Source organism: Rhinatrema bivittatum, chromosome 3 (assembly GCF_901001135.1).
Source record: "Rhinatrema bivittatum chromosome 3, aRhiBiv1.1, whole genome shotgun sequence".
Classification (NCBI taxonomy): Eukaryota; Metazoa; Chordata; class Amphibia; order Gymnophiona; family Rhinatrematidae; genus Rhinatrema; species Rhinatrema bivittatum.
The window spans coordinates 45,317,417-45,333,180 of NC_042617.1; the positions used below are offsets into that span (position 1 = coordinate 45,317,417).

At 48.8% G+C, this 15,764-nt stretch overlaps 2 protein-coding genes across 2 annotated transcripts in view; both read left to right on the forward strand.

The window, feature by feature from the left end:
* The first annotated feature begins 2,062 nt into the window (after positions 1-2,062).
* On the forward strand, positions 2,063-8,867 carry LOC115086819. The gene is made up of 2 exons (XM_029593190.1): positions 2,063-2,327; positions 3,528-8,867. The coding sequence occupies exon 2, from the start codon at positions 3,544-3,546 to the stop codon at positions 5,284-5,286; it is 1,743 nt and encodes a 580-aa protein (XP_029449050.1). The 5' UTR covers positions 2,063-2,327; positions 3,528-3,543; the 3' UTR covers positions 5,287-8,867.
* A 1,536-nt stretch (positions 8,868-10,403) lies between these two features.
* The window catches only part of ESRRG (estrogen related receptor gamma), a 1,204,337-nt gene continuing 1,198,976 nt past the window's right edge, over positions 10,404-15,764 (forward strand). Inside the window, exon 1 of the mRNA XM_029593195.1 lies at positions 10,404-10,748. The gene's annotated coding sequence lies outside the window, so the exon portion shown is untranslated. The remainder of the gene's footprint in view (positions 10,749-15,764) is intronic.

The following is a 15,764-nucleotide window of genomic DNA, read 5'->3' on the forward strand; positions in this document are numbered from 1 at the left end:
GATCTATAGCTTGTTCTGTTTTCCCTGTAGATGTATTGGTGTTCTAGGGCCTGAAATAATATTTGTTGTGTGGCCCTTTCATAGGCAAGGCTGTTGCTGTGTGAGTCCTGGGTGTTAGTGCTTTTATGGTATGGAGGTTTATTACAAAGGTTTTGTGATGCATCACAATGCACCTGATAGTGGAGAGCACTTGTTTTTTGTTGTTAATTAAATCTAGAAGCTGATCAGTTTAACATAAAGAAAAATCCTTCAATTCAATAGAAAATAAAAATACAAGACTCGTGGTTTAAAGACATACACTCCTTTTTCAACAGCTACTATTTTAACAAGATCATTTTTGTATTAGAATATGTTAGGAGTAGTTTGTGAGTTTTATAATTATTACTGTGCATCAATTAGATTTCTTAAATCAAGTGGTATATCAAAGTGAATGAATAAATCAGTCGAGTAGAGATTAAGGATCACATACATAGAGACATAAAGATCACACTTCTGAGATTATGATCATGCATATTATAAACAAATATTACTAAATGTTTAAAGTTAAAAAAAATGTAAGAGTCCCCAAGTGTTGCGGTCCCGACCGCTCCTCTCCTGATAGGGCTCAGGCCCGCCTACCTCCGCTCCAGTAGTCGCCGGATTCCGCCTGGGCCGGGTCCCGGTGGCCTCTCTCTTCCCACGTGGCGGTCGCCATTACGGGCCTGCTCCTCTCCGGTCTCGCGCGCGCGCGAGGACGTCCTTCTTGTGCGCCCAGCTCCCGGAAGCCCGGGTCCGCCCTCGTGCCTGACGTCACGCCCGGCTCTCGATATAACCGGCGTTCAGATGTTCCCTAAACGCCTTGCAACGAGGTTCCCAACTTCTTAGTTGCTTCCAGTTGCGTTCCTGTTGACCTCCAGCTACCTGCCTCTGACTCCGGTTTGCTTCTGACTCCGCTTCAGCCCGCTGCCTGCCTCTGACTCCGGTTTGCTTCTGACTCCGCTTCAGCCCGCTGCCTGCCTCTGACTCCGGTTTGCTTCTGACTCCGCTTCAGCCCGCTGCCTGCCTCTGACTCCGGTTTGCTTCTGATTCCGCTTCAGCCCGCTGCCTGCCTCAGATTCCGGTTTGCTTCTGACTCTGCTACAGCCCGCTGCCTGCCTCTGACTCCGGTTTGCTTCTGACTCTGCTACAGCCCGCTGCCTGCCTCAGATTCCGGGTTGCTTCTGACTCCGCTGCAGCCTCCGGCCTGCCCTGCCTTTACCCGCTCTTCCTCTGCTGCTGATAGGCCTCCGGCCTTCTCTCCGCCTCAGCCTTTCTGGACATTCTTTAACAGCGCCTAAGTCCCAAGGGCCCGGGTCCCTACGGGCTCCTCCCGGGGGGGTCCCCGGCTCCGGGTGAAGCCTTGCCAGGCTGCGTCTCCGCCTCCCGGCCTACCCTGTCAGCCTCGGTAGGTCGGCCCAAGGGTCCACTATCCTCTCCAGGAGCATCAAGCCGCAACACCAAGTTCATGTTGTGTATAGGATGAGGGTGCACTTTTTTTACTTGGGCATAGGTGCCAAATTGCCTGGCTACAGCTGTGGTGGCAACCCTAAATGCTTTCTGCTCAGAGGTATTTGCCAACCAAAAGTTAAAAAAAAAAAAAATCCCACCATATGCTGCTTACAAATCATTAGTAAAAATTCTTTCCACCTTAATTATCAGGCCTGGACCCATGCAGGAATATTTTAAACTGTCACAAGTTTTTTTTTCCACAAACTTTCACTTTCTCCATTGCATCTAGTTGTTATGTTAATAGGCTTCTTGCCCATCCTTTCGCATAAGATTTTGGCAGATTTTGACTGCTCTCAAGATTTTGGCAGCCTGTGGTGAAACATTTGCAAAAAAAAAAAAGCAAGCACTAATAGATTATTGCAGAAGTATTTGTGACATGGGATACGGAGCCCTGCGACTCCGTTAGGGAGCAGGGCACAATGGGGCGGGTAAGGCATGGTAGGCAGGGCTAAGCGGGGAGGGGGGGCAGGGAAGGAAGTAGAAAAGGGAGAGCCAGCACGGGCAGCCCCTCCTTTTCGTCCTGTGCAGAGCTGCTTCAGATCACCCCTGGGATCAAGCAACTTTGCCTCCTTGCACGGCTGTGCTATATCAGTTTTGCTTCCCGGTTCCTCGTGCTCCAGCGCTGCCGAGCCCTGGGGTGGCTCCTCTCTCAGCACGGCTGTGCTGTAACAGGCTGATCTCGGCACGGCTGTGCTGCAACAGTTTTGCTTTTACTTTCACTTTGCCTCCAGCACGGCTGTGCTGTAAGAGGAGCAGATCAGCTAAAGGAGCAGGAACGATTTCTTTGATTACATCATTGGGTAAAGTACAAAAATTTTGCGGCTTATAGGCGAAATGTTGAGAATATTAATGGTAATTTTGTGCTGCTAAGGTCGGGAAGGTATGCTCACCCCCCCTCCTCCCCCCTTTTGCATTGAGCTGGCTCTGCATTACCAGTACTTTATTTAATGAAAAGGTTTTGAATGCATGGCTGCTTCAGCCTGGAATGTTATTTTATTTAAGGAAATGCCTTGGCACATGGCTGGTTATATATATTTTAACTATTATATATTTAGTGAAACGCCATGGGCACATGGCCACACTTTACCTGTTATTATATATATATTTTATGAACTCATGGCTGGCTTTCAGCACAATGCTTGCTCTGCATTACTGGTTGCTGTATTTATTGAAAGGGCAGTGAGTGCAGGGCTGGTTATCATTCACTTGTAGCCTTTTAAGAAACGCCATTGAAGAGGTCTGCACATGGTGAATGCGTAGGTGGTTAGAGAACATGGCTGGCAGTAGTAGGCTTGGTAGCTCAGTGGTTAGAGCACTGGTCTTGTAGGCTTGCTTTACTTTAAAATCGACGTTTTCTATGTATTGCTTTACCCCTCGCTCTCTAAATTGCTAGGAAGTGGGCAGGCTTCATGTCTGCCATGCTACCTCAACATCCTGTGGATGTGCTTTGTTATACCTAAGTAATCTGACAATTAAAAAGTAGCCAGCATCCCCGTAGTTGGGAATTCGATATGTCTATGGGACAGCGGTACGGCATCTGAGTGCTCAGCCTGGTTAACAGGATGTTTTTAATATTAATCCTAAAGATGATATTTAGTATTCGGTTATTTAAAGGGACAGCTGTCCCATGTGCACATTTATACTGAATTATAAGGGGTACAGGACCCTCAGCTTGATAGATATGATGATTTAGGCTGCGCTATGCAGCTCTATACAAAGTAAATTAAAATATTAATAAAAGGTCAGCTTACATCTTAGCATGGTATTGTGATTCTTATTGTAAGGGCTTGCCAGCAGCCATCTTAAAGTAGCACATGGCAGCGGCCATGTTGGGAGGTCAGCACATGGCAGCGGCCATATTTAGGATCGCCACGAGCATATTTTGACGCCGGTGCCGAGATAATCCCAACTGAGAGCCTGGTGGTATATAAAAAAAAAAAAAATTAAGACAAGTAAATTATTAAGTCTGCTGATCAATTAATTGTGACTTTGTAATACAGTATTTACCAGTACAGAATGGCGAAAGCGAGCCAGTGGTCATCGACCGCAGCTGAGTCTGCGACGCAGCATCAGCCCCCCCTTGAGGCAGACGGGTCAGCAGTGGGGCTGATTGAAGTTCCAAGCCGGCCCCAAAATTCAAGGCCTAGCAGGAAGACCGTAAGGAAGGGAAAACGTCAGAAGCAAATGGGTACTTCCAATCCATCATCACACTCCGCTACAACTCCTCCCAATGTAACATCAGCAACACCCATTCCTGCAGCTCCAGCTATAAGTGACTTAGACCTGTTGCTGTTGGAGGTTAAGGAGCATGTTGCTGCGCATGGCACAGATTGGCTTAGGCAGTGCATGTCAGAGTTTCCCTCTCCGTCTCAGGAGCGCCCACCAAGCGACGAGCCTCAGAAAGATTCCACATTGATCTCCTTTATTCCAAGGAGTTCGTCGGCAGCTTCTCGCAAGAGGAGCACCAGACCACAGCAAGCAGGGGCATTAGTCGGAAAGAGAAAGCGCCCGGCGGGCCTGAAAACGATTGCGGCCGGGCCCCACGGTGGCGATGGGGCACCCACGCCGACATCAGGTTCTGGTACTGCCCTTGGCTCACTGGCTACAGCTTCTACGGCTGCTAGCACTGGGACCGCTTCACGTGACTTGGGACGAGGTAAGCCCCAGACTTGCGACCCTTTATCATCATCAGATTGCAGTGATACTGAGAGAGTGTTAGCCAAGTCTCTTTGCTCTCTATTCCATTCTCTTAAAAGAAAGAGGAATGAGAGCCAAGGCAATTCGGCTGCTGTTGTCTGGGGTGCTAATCCGGTAACCGTGCCAGAGATCAGTGGGCAAACGGTTACTGAATCAGGGAGGCTACAGAGTATGCTGGCCACTCAAGGTATGCCAGCCTCACCCGCTATTCCGGTGACACACTTACCAGCCAACACTCTGCCAGCCCCAGTTCAACCTACTTTGCCGCCTGTAGATGTAAATCCTCTTTTACACACTGCTAATTCGGGGGTGCAAATTCCAACACAGCAGTTGGGGAATGAGGTTTTATGTGGGGTTACGTCCTTAGCTCACAGTGTGCCAGACACAATAAAAGACAAAATATTGAAGAGGGAGTACACTGACATATTTTCCCTCCTTGTTACGGATATGGAAGTGGAACCCGAAAAAGGGGGATCCGCTGAGGCGAAAGATAAGAGGCCAAAGGTTGCCAAGAACATCCAAAATTGGACCAGGGCTTCCCATATTTTTATGTCCGTGATTGTGGAACATGAGCCTGCACATGCTCCCTTTCTCATAAGATACATGGACACCATCTTGACAGCACAAAGGAGGGGAGGGTGGGCCTGGCTTAATAATGACCTTCGTTTTAGGAAAAGCATGGCCCATAACCCCGCCGTCTCTTGGCAACACAGGTTGATTGACCTTTGGCCAGATGAGATGACCCTACAGAAGTCCTCATGGGCGGAGAGAGCGGGTACATCATACAGTCATCCGAGGGAGAGGGGCCTATATCAAAGGGATAGATTTTCCTTTCAAGGTTTCGGGGAGGCGGGGACACGTGCAGGCAGTTCAATGCTGGCCACTGCACATGGAAAAATTGCAAATTCAGGCACACTTGCTCCACATGCGGTTTTGGCTCCTACCCAGCCGCTCAGTGCCGTACCTCCAGGGATCAAAGGCAGTTTCCTCAGCAGCAGGTGGGACGCTCGCCTGATTTCGCGAGCCCCAGCCCCGGTCCGCGTTGAGGCAATGCGCCCGTAGCTGGATCGCTATCCCTACCAAACCGAAGCGGAGCAAATTTATGCTGGTTTCCTGTATGGCTTCCGAATCCCTATTCAATCTATACCCCCATTAGCGTTAGACTGCCCCCCGAGAAATGCACGATCACTGGCGATGCATGAGGAGAAGGCGGATAAAGTTCAAGTGGAATTGACGCTAGGTAGGATAGCGGGCCCGTTCCCTTATCCACCTTTTCCAAATCTAGTAATATCTCCTCTGGGCATGGTACCCAAGAAAGAGCCAGGCCATTTCTGGCTCATACACAACCTTTCTTTCCCGCCGGGTAATTCGGTTAACGACCAAATCGACCCCCATTTGTGTGCGGTGTCATACTCCTCCTTCGACTCTGCAATCCAGCTGATCAAAGATGCAGGGCCCTGCGTGCACATGGCTAAGGTGGACATAGTCAGCATTCCGCCTTCTGCCGGTGCACCCAGACTCCTTCCACCTTCTGGGTTTTCAATTCAAGGGGCAGTATTATTTTGACCGCTGCATTCCAATGGGCTGTTCAATTTCCTGTGCATTGTTCGAATTGTTTAGTTCCTTCTTGCATTGGGTAATCGAACAGCAGTCGGAGAGAAAGCAAATAGTACACTACCTTGATGATTTCCTATTGGTAGGGAGGGACAGCGCAGACTACCATAACCTACTGGCCATCGCTCAAGAGGTGGCCAGGCGTTTTGGCGTCCCCTTAGCACAAGAAAAAACAGAAGGTCCAGCTACCACAATTACCTTCCTCGGTATCAAACTGGATGCCCAGGCCCAGCAGTCTAGGTTACCTACTGAAAAAAATTTTAAACTCAGGGAGACAATCTTGGAGATGCGCAGCCTCAGGAAAGCCACCTTGAGGCAGTTCCAGTCATTGATCGGATTGCTTACCTTTGCGTCAAGAGTAATTCCTATGGGCAGGGCCTTTTTACGCAGGTTATCACTTGCTACAGTGGGGGTTCGGAAAAAACACCACCGTATAAGGGTCTCCAGGGCAATTAAGAGTGACCTGCTGGTGTGGGAGACCTTTCTAACAGAATTTAACGGCGTAGCTTTTTGGCAGGACCCCCAAGGCATAACAGTGAGCTAGAATTATTCACAGATGCGGCAGGAGGTGTTGGTTTCGGGATTTATTTCCAGGGAGCTTGGTGCGCCGCGCGGTGGCCGCAATTATGGCAACAGCACAAAGTCGCCAAAGATCTAACCTTCCTTGAATTATTCCCAATTGTGGTTGCCCTTGTCATCTGGGGGGAGTCCCTTGTAGGATCTCACATAATTTTCAGATCCGATAACATGGCTGCGGTGCAAGTCATTAATGCTCTGTCTGCACGCGCTTTTGAATCAAATGCCCTCATCCGGCATTTGGTGCTCACGTGCTTGCGTTTCAGTATCATATTTAGAGCAGTCCACGTCCCAGGTAGAATAAATAACATTGCTGACTCTCTCTCCCGCTTGCAGTTCTCGACATTCCACAGACTTGCGCCGATGGCAGACTGTTCCCCAACTCCCATACCCGAGGCGCTGTGGCTACTTGGCCCCCCCGAACTTTGGAACATGATCCTGGGGTCTCTGTCTGTGAACACTCGTAAGAGCTATCTCCTGGCGCTTCAGGAGATACTGAGATTCCTGGGGAAGGAATCCTTGAAGAAATAGAGTGGCCATTGCCTGTTTCCACGTTGCTGGCATTTGTAATGCTTTGCAAGAGACAAGGAAAGTCCAGGACAGCAGTAGCAAATCGCGTAGCTGGCATTTCCTTTTTCTCTAGGCTTCAGGGGTTTCCCAGTTGCTCCGCATTATTTCCTATTAAAAGAGCCATGTTGGGTTGCAGGGAGAGCCCCCCGGGAAGGGACGGCAGAAAACCCATTACCATCCAGATCCTCAGGAACATACTCAAATGCCTGGCAGACGTTTGTAGCAATGAAGCGGAATCACTTTTATTCAAATGTGCATTCTCCCTGGCTTTTTATGCAGCCCTGAGAGTTAGTGAGCTGGCAGCTCACGCTAAGCACGGACCTTCGACAGCATGCTTGCAATGGGAGGATACAAAGCTGGAAGGGAAAAAATTGATCCTGCGCGTCCCTAGGTCCAAAACAGACCAGCTGGGAGCGGGAGCATATATCACCCTCCACGAATGGCAGGGGGAGACCACGTGCCCTGCTCGCTGCACTAGATCATACTTGCAGATTCGGCGTTCAACATGCGGAGGCCCTCTGTTGGTGCATTTGTCTGGGTTACCTCTGACTAGATACCAGTTTACTCGGGTATTGCATTTGGCGTTAACATCCCTGGGTATGAGCACGGTGGGCTACTCGTCGCACTCCCGCATAGGAGCGGCGACGGCAGCAGCCAGCCTGGGTCTGCAAGACAGTGAAGTCATGGCCATTGGCAGATGGGGGTCAGGGAGGTTTAGATCATATGTGAGGCCACCGGGTTACTTTGCGGTTAAGGGGCAGCCATGATCATCGTACATCCACCGCTTCATATCTTTTTCTTCTCTTGCTCCTTATGCGCAGACCATTGTGGGAGGCTGTCATTCGCATGGATCATCGGGCACTCTTATGAGCATTGGGCACATAAGCAGGCCCAGCAGTGCCCGACAGGGGAGCATCTAGGGATGGCAAAGCAGCGAATGGCATTGATTGGAGAGGAATTTCAGGGATGGTATGGGACCAGCTATTACCGACTGCTTTGGAACTGCGCAATAGCAATCCAGTTACACCTACAGCCCTCGTCATACACCTGGGTGGCAATGATATGCCTCGGACCAAGAGCGTAGCCCTCACACAAAATGCAAAAAGACCTCCTGGTATTGCATAACATGTTCCCGCAGTTGGTGATTGTATGGTCCTGCATCACCCCTCGCAGAGTTTGGAGGGGGGAAAGATCTCATGCAGCGGTGGAAAATGCCAGGAGAAAGATCAACAGATGGATGGTTAAATTCATGAGTACCATTGACTGTTTATCTGTCACGCATGAATTGATAGACGAAAGCCCAGGGATGTTTCGGCACGACGGGGTACATCTATCGGACATAGGTTGGGATATTTTCAACTCCGACCTACAAGATAGTATTCAAGCGGTTGTACACCTGTTGGCCGCAGCATTTTCATAAACTCTATCCTCTTAAGATCACCACGGTTTAACTCTTTCCCCCCCTACCGCCTTCTCCACCCTCGCTACTTCCTTCAAAAAAATACTCTCCTATACGCACCTGCCTCTCCAAACGAATGTCATAACAGTGACTCTAGGTCTTTCCAAGACAGCTCTATTGACTTCACATACGGGTCTTCTAAACTATTTGTATATAAGTTGTACTCTCCCAGTTCTTTGTTCATTTTCTCCAAGTTCATCCCCCTTGTTCTATGTAAGACATTTATAATCCATTCTTTATATTGTCATTGTAATTGTTGAAATGTGAACCGAAGTGATTAGTAACATTGTTACCTGAACTGCGGTATATAAAACTGTTAAATAAATAAAATAAATGATCAGTTATGCAGTTGTGTATAGTTACAATGATGTTATAGTTATGCTTGCTAATTGCCGTTTATTCAATGCTTATGGGCTTCGGCCAATTTTATCCAACCAATAAAATCTGCTTTTCGAATGAAGTCATTACAATTGCGCCATATGTTGGAAGTGGGAGGCGGGGGAGGGAGGGAGCGGGGGGGCCAACGTAGCCTTTACACTGCCCGCATTGTGACTTTTTGCACATCTTCAGACTTGGCTGGTGCATTTGTGTGCATGCACAAGTGGATGGAACATCTCTTCACATGTCCCAAATGTTTGGGATATGTGCCACTAAAAGGGGAAACATGTTTTGAGAAGTAGGACATGATTTCCCGTAACAGGTTCCCATAAATCAGAACATGTGTATGTGACCCAAGCCAGCCTGAGCCTGCTGAAACGTTTGCATTGGCCTGGCCAGTTCTGTATTCTAGCATGTTCTGACATTATTTTAAACAAGACACAATAAGCAAGTGCAAGGCAAACTTTTCTACCTTTTCAGTTTTCCTTAGCGTGACAGTAGATTGTGCTCATTGCACAATATTTATCACTGGTTCCTAATTCACCACTTTCAAGCTGCCTTTTCTTAGTTATGTGTCTTGTCTGATATTCCTGGAAGTTTTTTTTTTTTTAAAGGAATTTCTAATGAGCTCCTATTTTTCCAAAAGCTGTAGGCTTGCCAGGGGGGTTTCTGTCGTTGGGAAACCAGGATGTTTCCCTTAGTATTGTTTTGCTAACAGAAAACTTACTTTGTCTGAAGTACAGTAATTATGGTATTTGAAAATCTGGTTCTTTCTATTTATTCTGTTCTACAAAGATTCCTCTGCACAGGCGCTTATTCTTTTCCTCAAAAGACCTGCCCTGTTTGTTATTACTGTAGATAGGTACCCACTGTTCCTAAATTTAGCACTTTCACAGGGGAAATAAAGATAAGTTGACAATGCCGTCTGCCTCACCCCGTGATTACAGCAGATTTCTGTTATGCAATTAACCTGTCTGAAGAAGATTCTATCCAGCTGACATGCTCTCACTGCCAAGCCTGAAATATTACTAGGCTTGACGGACTGATCTGGCGGTTTCTTGGGTTATCTAAATTCAGACTTTTGGTTCCCTCTGGCTTCCCGCTCCTTTCCGCCTAAGTAAGGCGAGACTTGTCAGTTTTAGGGGGACACACATTTTATCCCCTCCAAGCCAGGGGGGGCCTTCTCAGGTAAGACGCGCCTGGCGACCAGCGGAACAGCTGGCACTGAAAGTCACGCTGAAGGTAAAATGAAAGACAAAAGAGGAAGAAGAAGGCGGCATCGTCGAAGGCTCATTTTCTTTCAGCGTAGATGCATCTCCTTCATTCTCGGGCGCCTTTTGGAAAAAACAACACAGGGAAAAAATGCAACGGCCCCCCCCCCCCCCCCCCTCGCTCGCTCCCTTCCTCCCTCCCAAGGCACGAGGCTGCTGCACATCCCCAGGTCACCTCCTCCCCGGCGGCTGGCGCGCGCCTCTACCAAGTTATCAGTGAGGAAAGCAGCAGGGGAGAGAGTGACGTCCCGGGTCACCCTGAGTGCGGACCGGCGCAACCACGCGGCGGTGGGGGAGGTACCAGCCGAGCCGCGAGGGGGAGATAGGGGAGCCTGCCGGCGCCCAGGCGCGGCCCTTTAGCGAGAAACCGAGGGCCCGCGCCTGGCACGGCCCCCCTCTCCCTCGGAGGGCCCACGCCGGGCCGACTTGGCGATCTGTCGTCCCTGTCGCTCCCTCCCCCTCCTCCGCCTTCTTCCCCCCCGCCCCTCCTGCCGGCGGTGAGGTTTGCAGCGGCCCGGTTAAAGGAGGCGCGTGTGAGATTTTGCCAATGTCCCCCGCCTTTTGCCGTAAGACTCAGTAGCGAGCAAGCCCGGCTTCTGCTGCTTTAAATCCCGGCGACTCACCTGCTTAACCTGCCGCAGTTCTGCCCTGACCAGGTAACAGTCCAAGCTCATCACATCCTGCCATTTCATCCGGAGACAGCTGGAACTGCAGGTTTTACCTTATTAGTTGTCTACACCTCCCCCCTGCCCCCCTTTTTCCAGACCTTGCCAATTTCACTTGCTTAGAAAGAGTCCCTAAAAATGATATGCAACTCCCCTCCCCGCAACAAACATGATGCGAGCAGCATGCGCTTCCTCTGTTTCCCCGAAGCTTTGTGGGCCGGGTTGCCCTTGTCCCTGAGAGTGGGCAGGGGGAAAGTAAGGCAGGGGCTGCAGGACAGTGCTTGGATTGCTGGAAAGTGACAAGGGATAGGGATAGATCTCAGTCTATTGATTCGGGCGAGGGGCAGCCCTGACTTCAGCTACCCTCCCCAGCTGCTGGGGGGGGGGGGGGGAGGTTTCTCCACCGGAGCTGCCCCTTTGCATGGAGAGCTCTGGGCAACTTCTGGGATCCCCCTTCTGCCCATTCCTGGCGGGGCCCTTCCCGGGCAGCGCTGGCTTCTGGGGAGCTGCCCCCCCCTTTGCAATTGGCAAAAGATATCCAATCAGGCCTGGTAAGAAGCTTGCTCGTCAATGTGTTGTTGGGAGATGATTATTTATTTATATAGCTTTTGCTTGCCTTGATGTTGTGAAACCACATGGGGCTGCTTTGCTAGAAAGCACGTTTGCTGTGTGTTGTTGCTGTAGTAGAGAGGAGGCGGAGGACACGCTCTTGACTAGAATCAACTCGGCCGTTGGATGAGCAGTAAAAGAAAAGGGGACAGCGAGGAAACGGGATCGGGATATGAAGTCACCCGGGGGTGGGGGGAACGGCGGCGGAAAGTATCGCCAGGTGCCCCCGAGCTGCCGGGGTTTAGAAGGGAGCCCAGGTTTAGCTGCACGCGGATCTCCTTCTGTCGCTTTCATGGCATGCTGCCTTGGATCTGCCGCTGATGGTTTGCAGGAGCGGCTCAGTGCGTCTGGTCGTGTGTAGGGCTTCTGAGCCCCCCGCTGGGCGCATCCCCGCGGGTGGCACTGCCCAACTCTCCGGGGCAGGACAGGGGTGGGGGAGAGGAGGTAGGGCAAAATGAATCAGAAATGAGCTGGGGGGGGGCGTAGGGGACAGTTGGGAGCACACATAGCAGCTTTTCTAACTTTAGATGAACGACTGGTTTGCCTGTAGCCAGATTCTTATTTCTAATTTTTTTTCTTGTTAAACTGATTTTGGTGAATAGCATTTACTTCTGCGGATTTCAGTTCATTGTATTAATCGAAAAATGTACAAATGAATATCCCCATCTTGGCCCTTGTTGGTTTACACATTTGGACTTTTATGGGAGACCCGAGGAAATGATGTAGCACAAGGGTTTTTTCTCGTATGCTGCGTCTATATGAAATCCCCTTTAATGGTGAGGAAGCGGAGATCTAATAAAGCTTCCTCATACGGCTGCCCATAGTTTTCGGATTCAAAAGTAAGATCCGAGGTTTGTGCATAAACCAGAATCTTCCAAGGCTTCCACTTAAAAAAAATAAATTGTGGGTTTTAAAAGCGCACAGCAGTAGTGCTGCTGCTGCATCCCAATTTCTACATCAAGTGATTTTAAAGCTATTGCATTGTTTTTTTATTTTGGTTACTCAGTTTGAATTGGAATTTAGAGCGTTAGTGCTGCAAGATTGAGTGCCTCATGCTAAACTGACAACGGAAGGGTTTCTGGTCATAATGTTCCCGAGAAGGTATCTGGGTCTGGTTTCTTAGAGGAACATTCATTTTATAAGCAGTACTGTGTTATTTTAGGATAATTCAACATTTACTTCCCAGAGTTACATGAGGAGGGAGAGCTATATTCAGCTACTACAGGTGCTAGGGTTTTCTAAGCAAGTACCAGAGCCTTCTTTAGGTTGCAGTGGTACCTGGTGCAATAATAAAATGCTATTCACATGCACATATGCAGACCTAGGGGAGGAAAAGGGAATGGAGGAGAAGAGGCCTTGCACCCCTGACATGGCTGCCTCTTTTTTTTTAAGCCAAACTCTGCATTTAAGCGTGGCATCACGGGTAAACACTGGGGGGGGGGGGGGGGGGGCATTGCCTTCTAGTTTTGATCCCATGCCCCTCTTTTTTTCCAATCCCAAATCCGTCCCAACAACCACCTTGTACAATCCTTTAACCTCTTCATCTGCGCAGTACTCTCTCTCTTCTCCACCCCCCTGTGCAATGTTCTCACATTTACAGGCCAATGCAATAAAGTGCACTCAGCCTAGCACACAGGTTTACTGTCAGTTGGGCACATTTCAGGCACACAATCGCAGCATCTAATGCAGTAACTTCAGATCTGGAGGTGGAGTAAAGTTTACTTGCTCTCAAGGGCTCATGAGAAACATAAAAAATGTGGTCCTCTGTGTTAATAAATGTGCACCTTGTAGAGTAGGGTTTATTAGAGAGATTAGTATAAAATTTAGTTATTTGGGGTTAGAAATTTTTTTTTTTAAATGTATAGAGGGCATGATAGTTAGCTAAAGGACACATTTTTTAAAAAGTGGGTGGGTACTGCAGAAGTGGACATCCATAAAACTGCTGACTTTGATACAACTCGGTGACCTTGTCCATCAAACTTGTGTATTGGATAAATATATCGACAAAATTGAATGGTTTTAAAACAGAGGGAATTTGTGAAATGATGGGAAGTATATTTGAATTCTTTGTCTCCTTTCATGCCAGGGTTGATTCTTGATGATGTGCCTGTAGGACGGCCCTAGGTTGTATTATACTATGGTAAAAGTGAACGTGACAGCATCTTAACAGTTCGGATGAGTAAGTTCAGGATCCAATAGGGATGGGGGGAGGGAGGAATGGAAGGCTTGATCATTTTTCTGAATGTGTGTTTCCTATTAAGCCCCTGTGCCTGATGGTTTGCAGAACTTCTTTCTGACGGGCAATTAGTGTTTATTGCAATAATGCCTGAAGAGGAATGCACTGGGTTGCAAAGTTTATCACAGTTATGTATAAAATAACTGTTTCGGGTCTGTCGCGATTTGTCGTGCCTGCTCAAGATTCTCATTTATTGTATATTGCTGTCTTTTTCAATAAACAGATTTAAACATAATAAAGTGGGTGATTCCTTTATGATTGGTAAACAGGCATTGCAGATTTCTATAACTTTTTGAAAGCGATGCACTTTTGTTACAAACGCATGATTTAGACATCCATGTGCCTGATGCAATATATTTTTGAGTGCAAGAATCACACATTTCTCCCTACCGCACCCTTTTCGTACTCCGTTTCAATGTCATTCTTATTAGAATACTGCATGGGGCGCACAGGGGATGTGGATGCGTGAATATTGGGTAAATGGTAGCACACGTTTTTTGCGCACGTCTTATTGCATTGGCCTGAAAGTTGGCAGGAGGAGAGCAGTGCCTCATGCTGCATCTGCTTTCTTGGCTGGCTGACCTCAGTCTGCGGTTTGAATGTGTTGATTGTTTTTATGTTTAAGCATTGTAAACTGATGTGATGGATCCCCGATATGTTGGTATATAAAAAGTAATAAACTATAGTCTTGCAGAACCTGTTGGCACTACCAGTTTAAACTACAGACTGAAGCCAATCTGTAGCGAAGGCAAAAGCAGCATGAATCACTGCTCTTCTGCTATCTTGAAAGGAGAGGATCACATTATGGTGGAGAGAGATAGGAGTGGGATGGTGCAGTTTGGTGAGTTGGGCAAGGTGTTGCGATTGATGGCTCACAGAACGGCCCCGCAAGCTATTGCACTTATCCCTGACGCCGCCAGGTAAGACTTGTGGCAGAGACACCAACTCAGACTGCTCAATGTGGTAGGAAATGTTGCCTCCTCCCATGTCCTTCCTTAGGCGTGCACACATCCGACAAGCATAGTCTTAAAGGGGCTGTGGTGGCAACAGGGCTATGTCACCCACTGATTACATCACTAGCCTTAGTCCTCATAAGGGCCCTTCAGACAGCCTTTCTTGCTTTAGCAACAAGTCCCCTGGTGTTTCTTCCAGTGCATGCTTGTTCTTGCCTTGTACCTTGTCTCCTTGTCTTGTTCGTGTCTTGCCTTTGTCTTTTTGGTTCTTAGTCTGGTTCGTCTTATTCCCTGGCTTGTTTTCCTGGTATTGACCTCTGCTTGGCTTGGATTTTCCTGCCTGCTGCCTGGACCTGACCTCTCACCTTGGACCCGACTTTGCTCTGTCTGCTGCCTGCCTTGACCTCTGGCCTACTCTTCATTCTGCTATCTGCTCACCATCTCAGTTGTCTGTCACCTAACATGACTTACGCTTTGCCTGGACTCTCGCATCTGGACTGCTCTAGGAACCCACCTAAGACCTGCCGGTCGCAGACTCCCAAGGGCTCAACCTATGGGGGAGACAGCTGATATAGGTGAAGCTCCAGCCAGTTCCATCACAGGGCTTTCCGCCACAGCTGACGATGTGGGCCTAGTGGGCTTGCTCACTAGGCCGTGCCAACTACATCTCTGCAATAAGGATCCACTCATCCGACAAGCATCACAGATTGCTGAGGCCATGGACCTGGCAGAGCCATTCCAGGTTTGGCAAAACAAATCCAGTAACAGCAGGGTATCCTCGATCAGGTCTCTGGACTCCTAGAGAGGTTAGCAATCTGCACGGATGCTCTGGCTGCAGCACAGGCTCCGCTTGTGATGGTTCCGCCTCCTCCTCCTAGACCAATGTCTGTCTCAGGCAGGTTTGCAGCTTCCACCACCGCCGGTTTACCATGGCGATCCTAAAGAATACCGCAGCTTCATTATTCAGTGCCACATGCACTGTGAGCTACAGCTGGCTTTATTCTCTACGGACCGGACCAAGATCACTTACATGCTTTCTTTGCTTAATGGCACAGCCCTTGCCCGGTCCTTGCCCTTGTGGGAGCAGATGATGCTCTGCTCCAGGATCTCCCAGCATTCCTTCATCAATTCAGGCTGGTTTTTGAGGAACCAGGTCAAGCCCCTTCCAAGGCAGCAGAACTTAAGAGAATTTGTCAGGGGTCACGTATA

Coding starts and splice junctions, on each gene's coding strand:
- LOC115086819 (XM_029593190.1), top strand. CDS start 3,544: ATGGCGAAAGCGAGCCAGTGGTCATCGACCGCAGCTGAGTCTGCGACG.